At 38.0% G+C, this 19,453-nt stretch overlaps 1 protein-coding gene across 1 annotated transcript in view; it reads right to left on the reverse strand.

Moving 5' to 3' along the window:
- CLVS2 (clavesin 2) overlaps positions 1 to 5,910 on the reverse strand; it is a 48,335-nt gene extending 42,425 nt beyond the window's left edge. Inside the window, exon 1 of the mRNA XM_039343536.1 lies at positions 3,582 to 5,910. Within this exon, the coding sequence (XP_039199470.1) occupies positions 3,582 to 3,970 (389 nt within the window). The 5' untranslated portion in view covers positions 3,971 to 5,910. The remainder of the gene's footprint in view (positions 1 to 3,581) is intronic.
- Between the last annotated feature and the right edge of the window lie 13,543 nt (positions 5,911 to 19,453).

Genomic DNA, 19,453 nt, shown 5'->3' on the forward strand with positions numbered 1-19,453 from the left:
ATCACTGGAAAATATGAAAGACCAGGCCAGGGATAGATCATAATGGATGGTCCATGTGGTCACTAAGGGTCAACACCAACTTGATGGCACTTAATCAGTTTTAAGATACTTCATTGGCAGACTCTGTGCCTCTGAGACATGGTTCTTGTTGTTTTTAAGAAACTAGATCAAAAGTACAAAGGGAGTGCAACACTTGTGCAAACTACTAACATTCTGTCAGCAACGGTTTCTTGCCCTTCATACAATAGCAGCCCAGTCATATTCCATTGAGCAAAATGATTACATTAGGAAAAGGTTCAATTCAACAGTTAATTTTATACCATGTGTTTTACCCTGTTACCGTGTAGGAATTGCAGTGTCTGAAGTTGAGCATCTAGGTAATTAATTCTGATTCCAACTTCAGTGGAGCTCAGAGGAGGTGGAACCCTATTTTTGAACTCATACACTATTCAGGTCATCCAGTGGCCATGCTATGCTGATATAAAATAAGGCATAGTCAAAAGAAAAGAACAACTGTTCTATAAAGAAGCATCTAGATTGTGTGCAGATACAGTAGAACAAATTTTAATCTGAGCAGTGTAAACACTATAAGATCAGAACATCCTAGTTTCAAATCACTACTCCAGTCAGAGCCACACCCACTGGACCTTGGTATTTTCACTAGAATGATGAAACTTTCTTCATTGGATATGAGGCCAAGGGATGTCAGAATTATGAAAGCAACATTGTGGCCTTGTGCCATAAACTCCATCCCTATTGTCTGTGCATGTGACATCACAATACAGTCCAAAAGGGGCAGGTTATCTCACTGCATCATTCAAATTTTCCTTGCTTCCCTATCCAATAATGAAACCCCTAAGTGAGGCATTCATTTTCTTTCAGTCTTCCAAGATTGTATCTATTGTAGGTACTCCAGGCAATCCTTTCAGGTAATGACTTTTTTTAATAAGAAAGACAGCATATGGTTTGTTAGTTACTGCATTTAATTTATTATGATTGTATTGACCTCTCAGAAGAAAGAAACAAGCCACTGTGGCCCACAAATACCCAATTAACTCAATCACTCTGGGTTGCTGTGTTCCTTGATGGGGAGCTAGTGGGAAAACATGATATTTACCATTTCACTTCAAGTAGCAAGCTACCTTGAGCCATCCTCAAGTGCTTACCCACTTCAAGAGACTATTGTAAAAGATAAAAGAGGAGAACCATGTCTACTGCCTTGAACTCCTTCAAGGAACTGTCAATGAAAATAAAATAAAATATATCAATAAGAAGTGAGAATAGGATGGCATAAAAGTCTTCTTCATGAATCAGAACTCTTTAACTCAATATTGGACAGACCTTAGGCTTTATAACATTCACAAAAGGCATCATGTTACTAGGATAAACTGGAAGGACATTAAAATTAATAGAAATTTTGTCAAAGCAGGTTTGAACATATCACTTTCCTGTTTCATAGATAAGTTCTTTTATATTAATATTCCTGCTTCTGGTAAAGAAACGGATGCTGAATCTGCCAAGAAAGAAGAAACATAAATTTGCCTTTAAATTTTATAGGTGTTGCTAAACCTTGGGAAACCTAGTTCATTTGGAATAGTAGAAAACATCAACATGGGTAACAACATTGCCAAAATATTATTTCTCCTGCATTATTCTTGCCTCGGTGGCCGAGGCCTAAACTGGGATGCCTGGAAGCTGTGGGGCCCTGGATAGGGAACCAGAGACTTCAGCAGGACCCTGGTAAGATGGAGTGGCTATAGATGAGGAGCCCTCTGCATCTGGGAGTTTATCATCTTTGGTCTTAGATGGAATTGCACTACCCAGACAGACCTGATGTATAATCTCGGGGTCCTCCTGTACTCACAGCTCTTGCTTGAAGAGCAGATGGCAATTGTGGCTTGGAGGGCCTTTGCTCAACTGCATGTTGTGCATCCGTTATGGCCCTTCCTCAATAAAGAAGCCCTTTGCTCTGTCATTCACACCCTGGTTAATTCCTGTCTGGAATACTGCAATGTGCTCTACATGGGTCTACCCTTGAAAAGTATCTGTAGACTTTAGTTGATACAGATCAGGACCACATCAGCAATGTTGGGCTTCCCAAGGATGGTGCATGTAACACCTCTGCTGTGAAAGCTGCATTGGGTGCCTGTTTGCTTCCAGATCCAATTCAAGATGTTGGTTAGGGCCTTTAAAGCCCTATACAGGCCAGATTACCTGACAAGTCATCTTTGGCTCATTACTTTGGCTCATCCCACTCAGTTAGGCAAGGAAGGTATGCTGCAGATCCCATCAGTTTAAAAATTTCAAGAATGGCCTTCTCTGCCATTGCCCCTGCCCTTTGGAACATTCTTCCCCCAGAGGCGAGGTGCCCCCTCCCTCTCTTGGCCTTTTGGAAATGCTTGAAGAGCTAGTTCTGCCAACTTGCTTGGGAATGACAGAGGAACACCCAGCCTTGGGGCTGGTTAGCGCTCTGAAGTCCTTCCTTTGCCTTTCAAATTTTAATTATTTTATTCTTATTTTTAACTATTTTTAACATAATGTTTATATATAGGTTTTTTAAAATATTTTTGACTGTTTATTCACCACCCAGAGTCACTCTATGAAGGAGATGGGCAGCTCTAAATGATATATAAATAACTAATCCAAAAATGAACTTTTCAGAGGTACACAACTGGCACCAGCATTAAAACCTTAAATTACAATTAGGTTTTGAGGGTGTCCATTGCCTTAGTTTGCCTGCCAATTTTATCCTTGGTTGTCTTTTAATTTGCCATTGCCATTGTGTTTTTTTTTTTGTACTTGTACTTTTGTTTCAATATTTTGTTATTGTTGTTGTTGTCTATTAACCTGGAATCAGTTGGACCTAGGGCAAGTTAGAAAGATTTTTAATAAATAAATTGGCAAACCAGGTCAGGGGACAAATTGCTAATTGCATTAGCACCTTCTGTTCAGGATCCAAGAAAGAGTAATTGAGAATAAACTTCTGATTAGTCACTCATGAGAAACAAATCTCTCTCCCCCCCTTGATGGGGAGCTAGAGGGATTTACCATTTTTACCATATTTACCATTTCATTCCAAGTAGCAAGCTACCTTGAGCCATCAGTTTCCATTCATTGTTTTCACCATTATCTTATAATCGAAGCTCTACTGCAGGGGTCTTCAAACTTGGCGTGCTTGGCTGAGGAATTCTGGGAGTTGAAGTCCACAAGTCATGAAAGGGCCAAGTTTGAAGACCCCTGCTCTATAGGCACACCTAATCTCTGCACATTATTTTTTTTTCCATCATAGAATTTCAAGTTTGGGAAGAGCTTTTTAAAAATTAATCTAGCTCCTTCCGCTGAATTAAAAAAACAATTTCATTCCTGCACATTAGAATCAAAGTTTCTAATGTGCAGGAGCCAATATAAGAATAAAGATTCTTATGCCATTCCTATCATAAGTTTGGAATGGAATATCACTTAAACCAAAGGGGATTTGAACCCATTATGATGACATCCAACATATAGCCTGCAGCACCATGGTGGATTCAGATGAGCAACTTAGCCTATCCCACCTTCCCCCCATGAGTTAAAATCTTTACCTGCTTTGGTCCCAGTTGGCAGCAAATAGTACCAGGATCTTCCTGCCATAATGATCAAGGTTGGCCAACCCTCCGGGGAAGCCATCCTTGAGTGCTTGCTTGATGCCTGGATCAGTGGCTTTGAAGCTCTTGAACATATCAAGGTTCTGCTGACGATACTCAAAGTATTGGGCCAACAAGCGAAATGCTTCAAAATGCTGGAACTTTCTGGCCCTCAGGAAGCGAAGAATAAAGGCATCATCTGTGCGAAGAAAGCCAATGTCGGGTCGGGTGATCACCATGTCCCGAACTTCCTGGATGTCTTGGTGCAGAGTGTCTGGGTTCTCATTCAGTTCCAATCGGGCCTTCTCCAGAGTCTCTGGAGACAGGCCTGCCTGCAAATGAGTCATTGTGCCGCTTCGTCCGATAATGGTTCTTCTTGCACAGAAGAAGGGGTGGAACCTCCAAACTGCCACAAAGCTTGAAATTCAGTCTCTTGGTTTTGATTTATGAAACCCTCCCTTCCATTTCTAGTATCCAACAAGTTAGGTAATTCTTTGCTACCAATCTCTCCAACACTAATGTCTAATATAGTTCAATTAATATATGCACCTCAATTCCAATCTGCCCTTTCCATCTCCCAATTAACTACACAGACACACACAATGCTGTTGCTCTGCTCTCCTTTCTCAGCCCCAAATCCCAGCCTTCCAACACCTGTCCACAGCTTGAAGCTGCAGGAAAACTATAACTCACGTTTAGTTGAGCCCAATTATTCTTCTTCTGCAGCAATTGCCTGTTGATGACTAGAAATAATGGCTCTGACAGGGCCCAAGCAGAGAGAACGGGCGTCCTCCTTCCCATTCAATAGTGATTTAAACAATTGGGTGAAGGGAAAAAAAAACAGCACTAAAATAAAATGCCTTGATCAGCAGATACAGATCAGCATTATGATGCCAGAGAGAACAAGGCCAAACAGCCAGTGACTTTGCCGGGAGTGCAGAAGAGGTTGAGGTAATTAATTCCTCCACCACAGGCACACTCTAATATTTCCACCCACTTCTCCCTGCAAATTAGAGATCTTCACCTTGGCACTGCTGAAATAGCTAAAGAACTGCAATTTCAATAAATACGACCTAATACCAAGCTTTCAATAAAGGTGTTTTTTCTGCCTCCCTCACTCTCTCTGAACAATTCCTGAATAGCATTTAAAAACCAATTTGTGGTAGGGGTTCAAGAGGCATGTGCTGATCAGCTGGATAAGTTGGATTATTATTATTTTTTAATCAATTAGCTGCTTCTTCTGATACCCCCAAGCTTTTTAATCTCCAAAGCAGGGGATGTATTCCTCTACCGCGTCTTTCACTCCCCCTGCCCACTTACACAGTGACCTCATCTAGTACCAGCAAGGCTGCCGTCTGTCCCTCTCCGTCGCCTCTAGAAAAAAAAAGGGGGGGGAGAGAGCGGGGAGAGGCCGGGGGTGAAATCTGGGTCCTTTTCACTCACTGATGGAGCAGGTCTTTTCGCCTCGCAGGGATCCCAGCCTCCGCCGGAAGAAAGGCATTCAGAGACAAAAAGGAACAGCCAAGTAATGCCTACCAGCCAAGCAGCCAACAAACATACACCAGGCAATGCGGCACCTTCCGGCATCCATCAGCCAAGACAGCAACTCCTTTGGATGGGAGGCAGCGGCGGTCAAAAAGGAACAGCCAATCAATCAAGGACGGGCCTGTGGGCTCAGGGCTCCCTTCTTCTCTCCCGTCCGCTGCCCCCTTCCCTCTTCTGCAATGGTTGTCCAGGCACCAGGGCGTGGAGGCGGCGTGTCCTCCTCGCCGCTCTCTTCGGGGGACGCAGAGCTACTGCCAGAGGAAAGGTGAAGCTGGGCGGCCGGCGGTAGTCAAGAGCTTCCCCGCTACCCGCCCGCCTTTGTGTTCCTGCAGGAGCGGCCGGTGACTTCTGCTGTGGCTCAGCCTGGTGATGGATGCGCCGCTTCCAGCAGGTCTACGTCAATCAAGGCTCCCTGGGCGGCAGCCGCCGGGGCAAGTTACTTCAGATCAAATCCCCCGCCCGAGCCCCTCGCATTGTTGTTACCCAGCCCGATCTTTCCTCTCTGGCTCCGGAGGCTGGGTTTGTGGTGCGGGGAGGAGGACGCCTCGGCGGAACAGCGCGGGAGGGGGGGGGGAAGAGCAGTTTTCCAATAATAGCCCCCGAGTCCCACCACAGCTTGGCCTTCCACCGCATTGCTTTCTCCGGCACTTCTTATTCGATCAGCGGAGCGCTTATATATCTATACCGTCAATCCATCCTCCGGAGTCACCCCAGATTCCTCCCCTCCCTCACCCCCATCGACTCTCACCGCCCATTTGCTTGCGATGCCCCAACTGCGGGATATCTAGTTACTTAAAGCTGTTTGGGGGCATTGGGTGAAGCGAGGCCTGGTCTAATAATATTATCGGGGTGTTTCTAATAAGAAAAGCAATTCTCCCTCCCCGACCCCCCCCCTTCAATATTGTGAAGTGGGTGGTATATTGTTCAAGCCCCTTCCAACCAGCAACACATGTGGAAATATTACAAGGGAAATTCTCACTGACAGCTTCTTATTTGTAATCTTTCAGAAATGGTATCTGGGGCAAAGCCATACACTGCTACCATAAATTGAGCCAAATCTACTTTGCCCTTGTCTCCTACTGTCTCCACTATATACACATGTGATACACATGAAATTCACTCTTCACTCTTTCAGTTCATCCTACCTTACTGGCTTCTTGTGGAGAAGAAGAGGGAGTATTATGTAGGTTGCCTCAAACTCCTGAATGAAACACAGAATATACTAAGAAATAAATATTGTACATTCAAACACTGGATTCAGTGACAAGATTAGGCAATGTGGGTTTATTTTGCATTTATCCTCACCTCCATCTAATTGCAGCGCAAGGATGATTTGCTCTTTCTAGAGAGTACCCCAGTTCAGTTCAGGGTTTGACTGTGGCAAAGCCAGGAATAAAATGAAAAGGAAGAAATTTGAAGCCCCTCCCAAAGTCTATTTAAATATCCTCTCAACCTCCCTATTTGCATAGCTGATGATTGAATTATAGTATTAAAAGACAGTGGAAGATCTACAGAAAGATATTTGCATGCATTAAATATAAGGAATTAAACATTCTCTGCCCAATCCTTTCTTCATGCCCAGAGGAAAAGTTTTTAACCAAAGCTGATGCTGCTAGACTCCATTATATATTATTGTATAGCCCTGCATCTTCTATCATATGACTTTTAAACATATGCCTTTTTTGTTGTGTTTTTGTAATTTTAAATTCATTTTTTTAACCTCGTTCTAAAGATGGTCTTTCACCATCCTTCCAATATTCCTTTAATATTCCCAAACTGATGCATGTTTCTATCTACCCTTACTTATGTACTTTCCTTCAGCAAGAAAAGATTAAAGAAATAGGAATGGAGACAGTGATAGCCCATAATATTTTAGCCAAACTAATGAGGTCTTGCTGAAAGCTACTTCTCGGGCATAGCATTAGCTCTCTCTTGTTGTAGAGAGAGATTTTTAGAAAGGGAATTTGGCAGGAAGCTTCCAGATACATTGGGTAAAGATTGACAGCAATTTAAAAGAGAGGCTCCATTTTGCTTGGCAAAAAATACAAAGCTTTGGCAAGGATTCCCAGGATTCTCTGTCCTTACCTGCTTTCCTGAAAGTTTTTTTTTTCCTATCCTTTGAGTGACATTTGTCGATTTGAAGATATGCTCAGGGGGCAAAAACTGTACTACAGGTAGTTCTCAACTTACAACCATTTGTTTAGTGATCACTCAAAATGGCAGAAAAGGCCATGACTCACTTGATAACTGCCTTGCTTAGCAACAGAAATTTTGGTCCCAATTGTTGGCTGTAAGTTAAGGATTCCCTGTAGTTATTAAGTAAGATTTGTAACTAGCTAAATAGTTATAATATTTTGATGCCAAACATGAAAAAAGTCTATAGAGTCATTAGATGATTGATAATCCCGTAGTTCAATTTATCATCTCCAGCTGCTGTTGATCGAACAGTACCATTTGTTTGGGGGTCATTCCGAACAATTTCCTGCCTCTCACCAATCATCATCTTAAAGAATCGCCATTCTTTTCCCTCTCCCTTTCAGTCCAGGCAAAAGAAGGGAGGGAAAAAAATCATTCCCTCCCCTTTCGACTTTTCATTTAATATTTATTTTTCAAATCCTAGGTGGGAAGTTGGTTTTGGTTTATTTCAAGTTGCTAAAATTTGCCCAAGAAAAGTATAAAAATGTTTCTCAAATATAGTATTCAGGGTGGTGGAGGAGGAATTCTTCTTCAGTTAAACAACTCTTTTTCCTAGTTTTATTTCCTTCTGAATCAGAAAGAAGCTAACGTGTCTCCATCGCAAGCCAGCAAATATATTCCATCGCAGCAAAAGAAAAGCCACTGTTTCCTGCTTCTTAAACCAGAAATCCTTTTCCACTTTAGTTACCAAGAAGGCAACCTTTTTTTTCTTTGCCAAGTTAAGCTGTGTCCCACAACTTGCTCAAAAGGTGTGCATGTGTGTGGGAATGTTTTACCCTTATCTGAGTGACAAGACATTTGAAATCTTTTCTCCTTAGTTGCTGCAGCAAGACATTACATATTTATTTATTTATTGCTTTCTGCAGCTATAGCTGAACTCTGTGCATGCTTCATCAAAGTTAACCAGCTTTTTATTTTTGAATTCAGCCTTTGTTTTTCTCCCACTGAACTGAATGTATTAAATTCTCGGTAGATTATTTACTGCTTCTTACCTGATTGCTTCCCTCACATATTCTTTGTGCTAAATTCACTGTAAGTTGTCAGCTGCTTACTGATTGCCTTGCATATAATTAGTTTTAAATACCATTTAATAACATGTATTGATTGGTTATTAATTATTAAGTATAATTTCATGTTTGGACAGCCTGAAGACATAAACCTTTGAATAACCTTGCAAAAGTTCCAACCTAATTAGTATTGTGAAAGGCTCCAGTTGTAATAATTTTAAATGACATGTCCTCATGAAGTTGCCTTCTTCCCGATACCAATCCACAACAGAAGAATAGATCTTTTCCATCTGTTCCAATTTTAAAATAGTGTTTTTCGTCTTCTCCCTATCCAACTGTTGCAATCAACACAATCTAGAATCTATCATTGACACTGCTCAGCTTTTATTGGTCATTTTAAAATGTATAAGTCCTCCCAACTCCCCTCCACTTTATTGTACATGGCCATTTTGGCTTAGGCTGCTGAACTGTTCACCCTACTGCATAAACCAGACTAAGAAATAAACTTCATAAGAAGGCTAGAATTACTTGTATTAAGATTGGCCATAAAGAGATAAAAGAAAAGGAAGTCACAGAGTACTATCTAATATGGAACAAGTGGTATGACTGGTTGGAGACTAGAAATAATAGAGGAGAATAAATATGGAAAGGTCAAAAGTGAAAATATGTGTATAATAATGTATAATAATAATAATATGAATTATTCTTAGTAAGAAGTAGAATATGAAGGAAGAAAAATGTAAATAAGAAACAACGGGGCAATAAGGACAAATATTCTAAAGAAGAATAAGGGGGGAAATGTAAATAATAGAAGATTACCGTTACATAATTGCTGTTAAAAAAGGGGGGAGGAGTATATACTGTGTGTGTATGTGTGTTATGTTTTGCTTTGTTTTGTTTTGTTGGTTAAAAATAAAATAAAATAAAAAAAAGATTGGCCATAGTAAGGGAAGGCAGAACAAGGAGCGACAGATGGAAACTAATCAAAGAGAAAACCAACCTAGAAATAAGGAGAAATTTCCTGATGGCTAGAACAATTGACCAATCGAATGGCTTGCTTTCAGAAGTTGTGGATGCTCCATCACTGGAAGTTTTTAAGAAGAGATTGGACAACCATTTGTCTGAAATGGTATAGGGTCTCCTGCTAGAGCAGAGGATTGGACTAGAAGACCTCCAAGGTCCCTTCCAACTCTATTATTCTGTTATTTTTGCAAGTCCAATTATGCTTTAGTCCCCCTCCTCTATACTTATGTAAATTAGAGAAGTCTCCTCCTGAGCTGCTTTCCCATTCCGTCTGCTTGTTTTGGATTTAAGTCATGTTTTCCCCTCATCTCTTTGATAATGAATTTGGCCAGTCTTCATCAAGGTCATCTTCCTTGTTCTCCATGAGAAATGACCAGGCACCTGGCTAGCCCAGAGGCATCGACTCATGTAATGTCTAACACACATACTTTCTGAAGTGTTTCTCGGACATTACATTAATTCATTTGAAAGAGCACTATCTTTGTGTTTAAAAAATAAAAGTGCTGATCTTTTGAATGATCTGAAGAATGAGCAAGACTGAGAGAGAGAGGGGGGAAGACAAAAGACAAGATGGATGAGAGTGAGAGAGTGTGAGAAAGGCAAATGAAAGGCAGATATTAGCAGCAAGATGGAATACAACCGAGAAGCCAAGAGGCTACAAGCAAGAAAGACAGAAAGCAAATCAGAGACAGGAAGTGGGGTAGAGCAGTGGCCCCAATCTTTTGAGCACCAGGGACCAGTTCCATAGAAAGAGGTTTTTCTGTGGACTGAAGGGGGCATGGTTTTGCATGCTGCCTGCATCTCGCAGATGGGGCTTTGCTTGTTTCTGCGGCCCTGTTTTTGGCATGCTGCGGCTCGGTGCCAATCCACGGACCAGGGTTTGGGGATCCCTGAGGTAGAGGGAACTATTAATCCAATTAACAGGTTTCAGGTATAGGGGAAGGGCATGGAGTAAATGGAATGGAGCCAGCCAGTGCATCTTCTCCTTTCTCCTACACCCTTCCTTTGCACATGCTAATCTGACTCCCAGCTTACAGAGGCTAAGTCCATCTTAAAAAAAAAAAAAAACCTGCTCTTTCAGAAAAGTGCTAAACCAAAATTTCTAGTTAATGTCCAACATTTATACAGTAACTTTAAGAACTATATTTTCCCGGAATGTTTATTGATGATGCATACATTTCTGAATAGTTCAAAAACTTTAAAAACCAACACCCATTCCTTCATGTGCTAGAAAAACTAGTGTTTTGTTACATAACTTCAACAAAGAAGGTAACTGTTGGTTTCACAAATTTGTCCCACTCCTCAAAACATGATGAATATATTTTCAAACATGGACATACATTCATGTAATGTCAAAGGAAAGATCCCATAATATATATATATAAATGTCACCAGTTCTTGCTGACCTTTACTTGTACATGTTTATAATGTAATTGAAACGCAGCTTGCTGTCATTTTTGTTACTGGTGGCCAAATTGTTAAACTCTTTTTGTGATATCTAACCTTGTCATTTAAAGTCCAAAGCTAAAAACAAACCCAACCAGTGATTGATTATATAAATGAATTCCATAATCAAAATTCCCTGTGTGTGTGTGTGTATCTCCATTTGAACTTCTTACAAGATTCTACAAATTTTTAAAACTACAGGCATTCCGTAGCTGATTCTTGTATATATTCAATATTTCAGCATCTTTAGGTTGGACCTTAATAATGAATTAGCTTCCTGTCAAACTCTGAATTATGCATTTTGTTTAACTATATTCTTCATTTGGAACTACGATTATGAAGTAGAATTTAAATAGAGGAAAGTAAAAATCTCAAAACTTGATTTGACATCAGATAAAGGAAATCTTCCTTATGGAAACATATTTGTAATTAGACTGCAGTCATAGATTAATTGTCAGGGAACAAATATCACTGCATTCAGTAAAAATTAATTCAAGTACATATCAGATAAAAATATGTCTGGATATTCAATTGCTTTCAGATGTAGTAATCTTCAAAGTATCTAATTTTGATTAGATAATAGGCAGACCATGGTTTCTTTATAAAGTTGAAACCTGAATCCAGAAAAAAGAAATGTTATTGAGGAACCTAATTATAATAATATCTACAGTAAAGTAACATTTTCCTTAAGTCAAACTCTATTTCTGATGCAACTATAATTAAGTTCACGTCATTTTCTTGGCAACAATATAGTATATATTTATTTTGGATGTTGTTATTGTTTTTGTTTTTTTATTATTTTAAAATGATTTAGTGTCTTAATTATAATCTATTTTTTGAATTATAAGTCACCCAGAGTCATTTACTGAGATACAGTAGATAACTATAGAAAATGAATGAATGAATGAATGAATGAATGAATGAATGAATGAATACATAAATAAAGTAGAAGGGAGTTGTTTTCTGGATTTTTTTTTTAAAATTGCAGTTTAGTCTCTAGCCATGAAATTTCTTAGTGGTTTCCCATACAACAGCATTTTGCTACTTTAACAGTCAGCATCATTTAGGCATTCCTGCCTGTTGAAACCTTAGTGATTAAGATTAAGTCTGTTTTTATAACATTGCAGATTAATATTGTCAAACTGATAACTGAAATGTCTTGAAGGGTTTATGACCTTTATTTAGAGGACAGGTGTCCACTCTTTTTATAATTTTGGATGTTCTTTTTAACATCTTAGTCCTCTTCCTGGATCTAGTCATTCAAATTTCTACATGTATTACAAATGCAGCCACACTACAATTTATATTTGTATTTACTTTCAGTTGTTCTTAGAACACATCCTAGCATAGCCTTTCTGTTTTCATTCTCCCTTTCCAAATGATGTGACATTTTCAGTAAGCTATGTGCCACTATCTCAAAAATATTTTTTCTTTGTAGTCCCTACAGTTCAGATTCCATCAATGCACATATGGTTTTAGTATTTTTATTCCAATATGCATACTTTACACTTATTTTATAAAGAGCCTCTCTTTGTCCTTTTATCAACATTACAATATAAATCTTCTGGAGAGCTTTGTAGCCTGTATTACCTTTTGAATAACTTGCTTCATTTACAGTCCTGGTTACTAAACTGGTCCAAACTTACAAGTAAAACCTGTAATTGTTTTTAATGCTATCAGGGCAGAATAGCAAGACCTGCATTTGTTGGGAATCAGTTTTCCCAAATTCTCTTTTATTTACATTTTTATCAACTATTGCACCAATATGATTCCTTAACCTATTTCCCATCCGCATCTGAGCCAGGATGCCTTTGATCCAGTTCCAGTTGTCTATATTATTATTTTTAACACTCAATTGTTGAAACAATTTCTGAAAATACACAGAACAGTACAATGCACATGGCATTCTTTAATTGCAAGATCTATTTTTCATAAGACAGAACATTTAAACATTGTCAACATGTTTTCATGTGGTCATGTGGTCATCTTTGTCCATAAAAGGAAAATGGTGTTCACTTGTAGATTTAGGATTTTATTTCCTGAGAAAGCCTTAATCTCTACTTTACTATTATTTTTATTCCTTCAACTCCTTGTTGATTCTTGACAAATGCCTTGACTAGTCCCTGTAGTTTTCTTGGTAAGATTTCAGAAGTGGATTGTTCTTGTCTTCTTCCTAAGGCTGAGAGAGAGTGACTGGCCCAAAATCACCCAGCTGGTTTCACGCCTAAGGTGGGTCTAGAATTCATGGTCTTCTGATTTGTATATTCAAAAGTATTTTCCTATGTAAATAAATAAAAAGGGATATGGGAAGTTTAAAATATGAAAAATAAATATAGAAATAATTTTACTAGATAATTAAAATAACAGCAACATATATCATTCCATTAGGTCCTAAGAACCTCTCAAGACTATTGTTCCCAATGTAAGAACAATTAAGGAAATGATAATGCACATTGTTACAAACATTGGGAGTTACGGGGACAATTCTTTACAGAGAATTATTAGATGCTGTTCCTTAGCCCTATTTACTGAATACAGAGAGATTTGCTTTCTTGTTTAGTGAATGGGTAGAAAGTCCACTCCATTGCTTTAAGAACAATTCCCTGTTGCTGCTTCTTCCCATTCCCATTTGTCAGGAAAAGAAATTAGCATTAACTTTCAGAAAGAAATCCCCCCCCCTCTTCTCTTTTGATGCCATATGTTTCTTTTATGTGTATAGTATTCTTTAGTTATAGTTGATAGAATGGGATTATTTCAGATCTTTAAGATTATTTCAAATGTTAAATAATGCTATAGTATGAGTAGTTTGTGAACTGTAACCTTCTATAACAATCTGGAAAGCTCTTAATCTATTTCCCTGTCTCTAAACTATGTACAGAAATATTTGTTCAACTTATTTGCACTGTTATTTTGAGATTAATTATGGTCTCCATTTCCTTTAAATAATTGAAGTAAAAGGAAGCCATTTGTTATTTTGATATTTAAAATTGTTTCTATTGTTTCTACAGTGATATTTTAAAAAATTATTTTAGTATAATAAATGTTTTGGTACCTGTTCTCTCCTGAAAACACAAAGTGTTGGTCTATAGTTTGATCCATTGTTCTTTTATAAAAAGAAAAATGGATTATGAGTCTGACCGAACACCACTTTTCTCTTACAATTCTGTTTTTATTCATATTCTTTCTTCAGGGGGAAAAAGTAATTAATCACCTCAGTAATTTCAATCAGTTATTTCAGTAAATAAATTATTAATTGAACAATAAGATATGACAGTAAAATTCACATAAGATAAAAATCACCCTTAACAATTTAACGCTATACTTTTCTAAAGCTTACAATTAACATGTCTACTTAAGCAGAAATGATATCTAAGTTCTGATGACATATTTATCTCTATCTGTCTTTGGTTAGAATTGATTCCTTCAGAACACTTGAGTTAATTAAAGAAACACAGTCTTTCCACTTTTTCAAATAAATAGCATGACAACTTTTTATGGCTATTTACGCTAGTATGTAAATATAAACCCAAGTATTATTTTAAAGGATTTCTTCGCCCTGAAATTTCTTCTTACATCAAATAATATTACAAAGAAACACGATGGAGATGACTAAATCAAAATGTAATATCAAGGTCAATCAAATCTGGTCAATCAATCTGTATGTTTTAATTTCTCAAGCCCAACAGGTCAAGAAAGCAAATTAAAGCAGGTTGGTGAATGAAAGCTGGGCCAGAAATCAAGCAGCAAACAGTGCCTACTAACTGGCCCTTCAGAGAGGATGCAATAAGAGGGACAAAATGAAATGTGAATGACAAAAAATTAAAATAATTTTTAATTATTTTAAATAATGGAATTGTTGAATTGTCCCACAGTGAGTTGGTCTGTGGCAAGTTGTCCCATGCTATGGTGAATTGGCCAGGGTGAGTTGGCTGTGGTGAGTTGGCTATGGTGAGTTGTCCTATTCCACTAAATTCATTTTTAAATCCACACTTAGTTGTTTCTGTAAGCAATTCTAAAAAATCTTCCAGCTTTCTATAATAGCTATTGTAAAAACATTGGAATAGAGTGTTGGTGAGTAATAAAAATGAATGTAGCTATCCAAAACATGGAAATTGGCCAGTGGAGAAGCATAAATTAAAAATTGAAAGGAGCCATGGGGTTGCGGTAGTTAGAATGCAGTATTGCAGGCTAACTCTGTCCACAGCCTTGAGTTCAATCCTGACCAGCTCAAGGTTGACTCAGCCTTCCATCCTTCCAAGGTCGGTAAAATGAGGACCCAGATTGTTGGGGGCAATATGCTGACATTGTAAACTGCTCAGAGAGCGCTGTAAAGTGCTGTATACCGCTATTATGGAGCAGTATATAAATCTAAATACATGTGAAGATTGAAAGTGCAGAATATTAGAGTGGAAATATAACTCCAATCCTAGAAAAAATCATATTTATCATAGTATTAACTTATTTTGGGAGTAAACTTGTAAATCTAAGAATCTACACTTTTTTGTTTAATAGTGCCATTGAACTGATGCCTTCTTCTAAGTAAGACTGTTTAATGTTCAGAGTTTATTATATTTATTTCAAGGAGCAGCCAGATGAAATCCTTAGTTTTCAGCAAATACTTTTCTTGTTGACATAGATAACTGGTTTACATAAAAGATCAGAAGCTCAGTTCTCTGAAAGTAAAATTACATTGTTAAGGATGTTCACTATTGCTTTGCCCCAGAAGAATTTGGGAGGGGAGGAAAGATTAGCTTCCATATTGGTTTATGTGTGATACCCAATCTGCTCTCCCTAAACCAAAAATGTTTTGGGGAGGAATGTGGGCATTTCACATTACATATTTATGTAATTACATCAGATTTTCCAGATTTCAAAACCTTTCAAAACGTCTGGCCATCTTTTTCATTCTTAATATTCAAACAAGAAGCAACATTTTTCTGGGACATGTATAGAAATGGGACAATAGACAACCAAGAAAGCAAATGCATAGATTCAAAACAAATCAATCCAGATTTCTCACTTGATGCATAAGTAGCCCGGTTCAATTTGTCATATTCAGACAAATAATGAAAAGATCCAGATCCACTGAGAAACCTATTATGCTGGAAAAAGTGGAAGGAAAGAGAAAAGAACAATCAACAGTGGAAAGTGGATGGACTCAATTACAGCAATAGTGGCAGTAACTTTGAGTAACCTGAAAGGCCAGGTTGCAACAGGTCTTCATCCTGGAGAAGGTCTATTTGTGTAGTCCCTAATAGTCAACACCAACTTGATTGCATATAATCGATGTCGATCCATAGAGATAAAAATGCATTTTACAAATGCCCATTTGTGTCATCATAAGAAAATCCCAGAAGTTGAGAATTTAATATTTGCCTTGAAATGTGGAATTAGCTACCTGAAAATAAAAAGTGTGCATATTTTAAAAAAAGCTTATTCTATGACTATATGCCTATATAAGAACATCTCTTTTGAGAAGGAGGACAGATAGTTAAAACAAGTGCAAATCTTGGAGTAAGCAATATCTAAACCAGTCTTTCTCAACCTTGACAATTTGAAAATCTGTGGACTTCAACTCCTAGAACTGACTCTATGATTCTATGACTTCTGAGAGTTGATGTCCACACACCTTCAAGCTGTCAAAGTTGAGAAACACTGATCTAATATTTGGTTTTCTTGGAACAAAGCTTGTAGATATTGTTTTTGCTGAGCTCTTAAATCCTGTTGTGAAAGATTACATTCCAAATAACATCCTTTATTCCTTGTTAAAAAAAAGAAATACAGGAATTATGATCTTATGGTGAATATGTTGACATAGGAAATTTCAGTGTAAGCCTTGCATACCTGTACCGTAGTATTGTAGTGAGTGAGCAGGGGAGGAATTAAAAGAAGACAGGATGAGTTCAAATATGCAGAGGTTCACTCAGTCATGGCCTTCCTACTATCATGAAATCATGGTGTATTTTTTTTGAACACTAATAAAAACTAAGTGTAATCTATATTGTAGTTCTACAAGATAAAAAAACAAAATCAGAAACCAAGATTTTAAAGATGCTTCTTGTCTGGGCATAGCCTGTTAAATGAAAGCTGAAAATAATCCATCTCTCTGGGATGATCCATATTAATTCAGCACTGAAGCAACGATCCGTATAGCCTGGTAGATTTTTTTTTAAAGTCATCTTCAGTAATGATTACAAAGTGCAGTATAGAAGAAATTTATCACTTTTATGAATGTGCTAGAGGAATATTGTTTTTTTTTTTAAAAAATGGTCATTAGGATCCCAAAAGGAAAATAATAGCAACAATAACGTACACGACATTATAAAAATTAATGGCTTTGTAAATCAATTTATGAAGCTTCTAGATTCTTTGATTTTTTTTTCTTCTATCCCAGTTATTTAAAACTTGTCTTTGCCCTGGGCAAATAATACTGCCCTGATAAATGAATAAATCTTCTCTTCATATAACTTCAAGGCAGAAGAGTTGGAAAATCATTACATGTTTGATGACAGTTGCAACATCAAACTGATTTAGAAGATGTTCTACTTCCAAGAGTATAAAGCAAAAATGATAAAAAACATCAATGAAACTATGCTTACATTAATCAAACAAAAGGCAATAGAACATAAATATAACATATATATTGAAAGAAAACTGAGGCACTTCAGAATGGCTGGAGGTCCCCCCCCCCCCATTTTCTTGAAGCAAACAGTATTTTCAAAATGAAGATGTAGTCATTGACAACTGTTTCCAACTTGGCATCTTCACTGTGTTGAGTCTTCAGATGTTTTGGGCAGGCATTCTGGAATTCCTGTCCAAAGGCATTTGGAGGGCATCAGGTTTCTGGCCCAGTTTCATTTTTATCTTGAAACTGTCCATTTTTTAAAACAAAACAAAAACACACCTCTGCTGATATATTTGCAACCTAAAATCTTTTCCTTCCCCTGCAAGGAGGAAAGTCTCATGAAATCCTTTTGCTTTAAATTATGTCAGGTTCCTCAGCATAACCTAAGATAAATAGATACAGAATAACCTAGGATAAATAAATACTGAAGAAAATAATTTGATTTGTAAGATCAAATTAGTATACCTGACTGGTTGGTTCTGGACATGGGGCCATCTATAGCTCAAAAAGCAGCTGTAATGAATTAACGTTGCTCACTGAAACACAGATTAAAATTGTAGGGATTCAAGTGTGACACCATTTGGTTTAAATTCGAAATTGAAAGGAAGCAAGATGCAGTTTGAACATATTCAAGATGCTTTCTGATAAAAGATTAGACCAGAGGCTATAATAGAGAGCATTGGAACCCCAAACTTCTAAAGAAGGTATGGTGAACTAAAGACAATTTTAGTTGAAAGTGGAGCTGACAACTGTGACAAAGAATGAAGAACTGAGAAGTAGATTGTTTCCTTAGAACTCTCCAGATTAGAGGAGGACAGGAGATGGCTGCTTCTCACATGGAGGCTATGGGACAGCAATTTTCCACGAGCTTGACACTGGGAGATGATGGGATTAGCCATTTTGCTCACAATTGTTGTGAAGGTTTTTAAAGGACACTAAGTTTGCAAACATAACTTTTTAATCTCTTTTGGAAAACTGCTGCACCCTCACTTTGGACTTCCTAACAGCTGGAGGTTGATGCTTTGTATCCAAGGATGTGTGATGAAATGATCACCTGCCATACTGAATACCCCTGTGTTTGGAATCCTCATTTATTGGGTATTACAGCATCCCAGGGATCCATGGCCACATCTTGCCACATCAAGTATCATGATACAATTGAGGGATCAGTGGACATCTTCTTCACATCCTCAGAAAGCTTAAAGTAAGCCTTTCTCTCTGCCTTGTGTGTTGCCTTCAAAATCCACAACTAAGGAGAATATCCTCTCAGCCCACACTGAGCACTTTGGTGTAGGAATGTGTTAGCTACTGCTAAAGAGCCTGTCTGTGCTTTGTTTCCAATGATGCCACAAAAAAATTGTTAACAGCTCTTCTGCATAGCAAAAGTGCATCCCTCCACACCTCCAGTCCACTTTCATTTCCCTCTGATGCCAAAATCCCTGGTCCTATTTGCCAGCTATGAGCCAGCAATGTGCAGCAGCAGCCAAAAAAGCTAATACAATTCTGGGTTGCATAAACAGAGGCACAGAATCAAGATTACGTGAAGTATTAGTACCACTTTATAAAACCCTAGTGAGACCACACCTGGAATACTGTAACTAATTTTGGTCACCATACTACAAAAAAGATGTTGAGACCTTGGAAAAAGTTCAGAGAAGAGCAGTTAAGATGATCCAAGGCCTGGAGACTAAAACATATGAAGAACGGCTGCAGGACTTGGGTTTGGCTAGTCTAAAGAAAAGAAGAAATAAGGGTGACATGGTAGCAGTATTTCAGTATTTGAGAGGCTGCCACAAAGAAGAGGGGGTCAAATTATTCTCCAAAGCACCAGAAGGCAGGACAAGAAACATGATTGGAAACTGATCAAGGAGAGAAGCAACCTGGAATTAAGAAGAATCTCCCTAACAGTGAAGATAATTAACCAGTGGAACAGCTTGCCTTCAGAAATTGTGGGTGCTCCATCACTGAAGGTTTTTAAGAAAAGACTG

This window comes from Crotalus tigris, unplaced genomic scaffold, assembly GCF_016545835.1.
Source record: "Crotalus tigris isolate CLP2741 ecotype Arizona unplaced genomic scaffold, ASM1654583v1 scf7180000017861.769447, whole genome shotgun sequence".
Taxonomy (NCBI): Eukaryota; Metazoa; Chordata; class Lepidosauria; order Squamata; family Viperidae; genus Crotalus; species Crotalus tigris.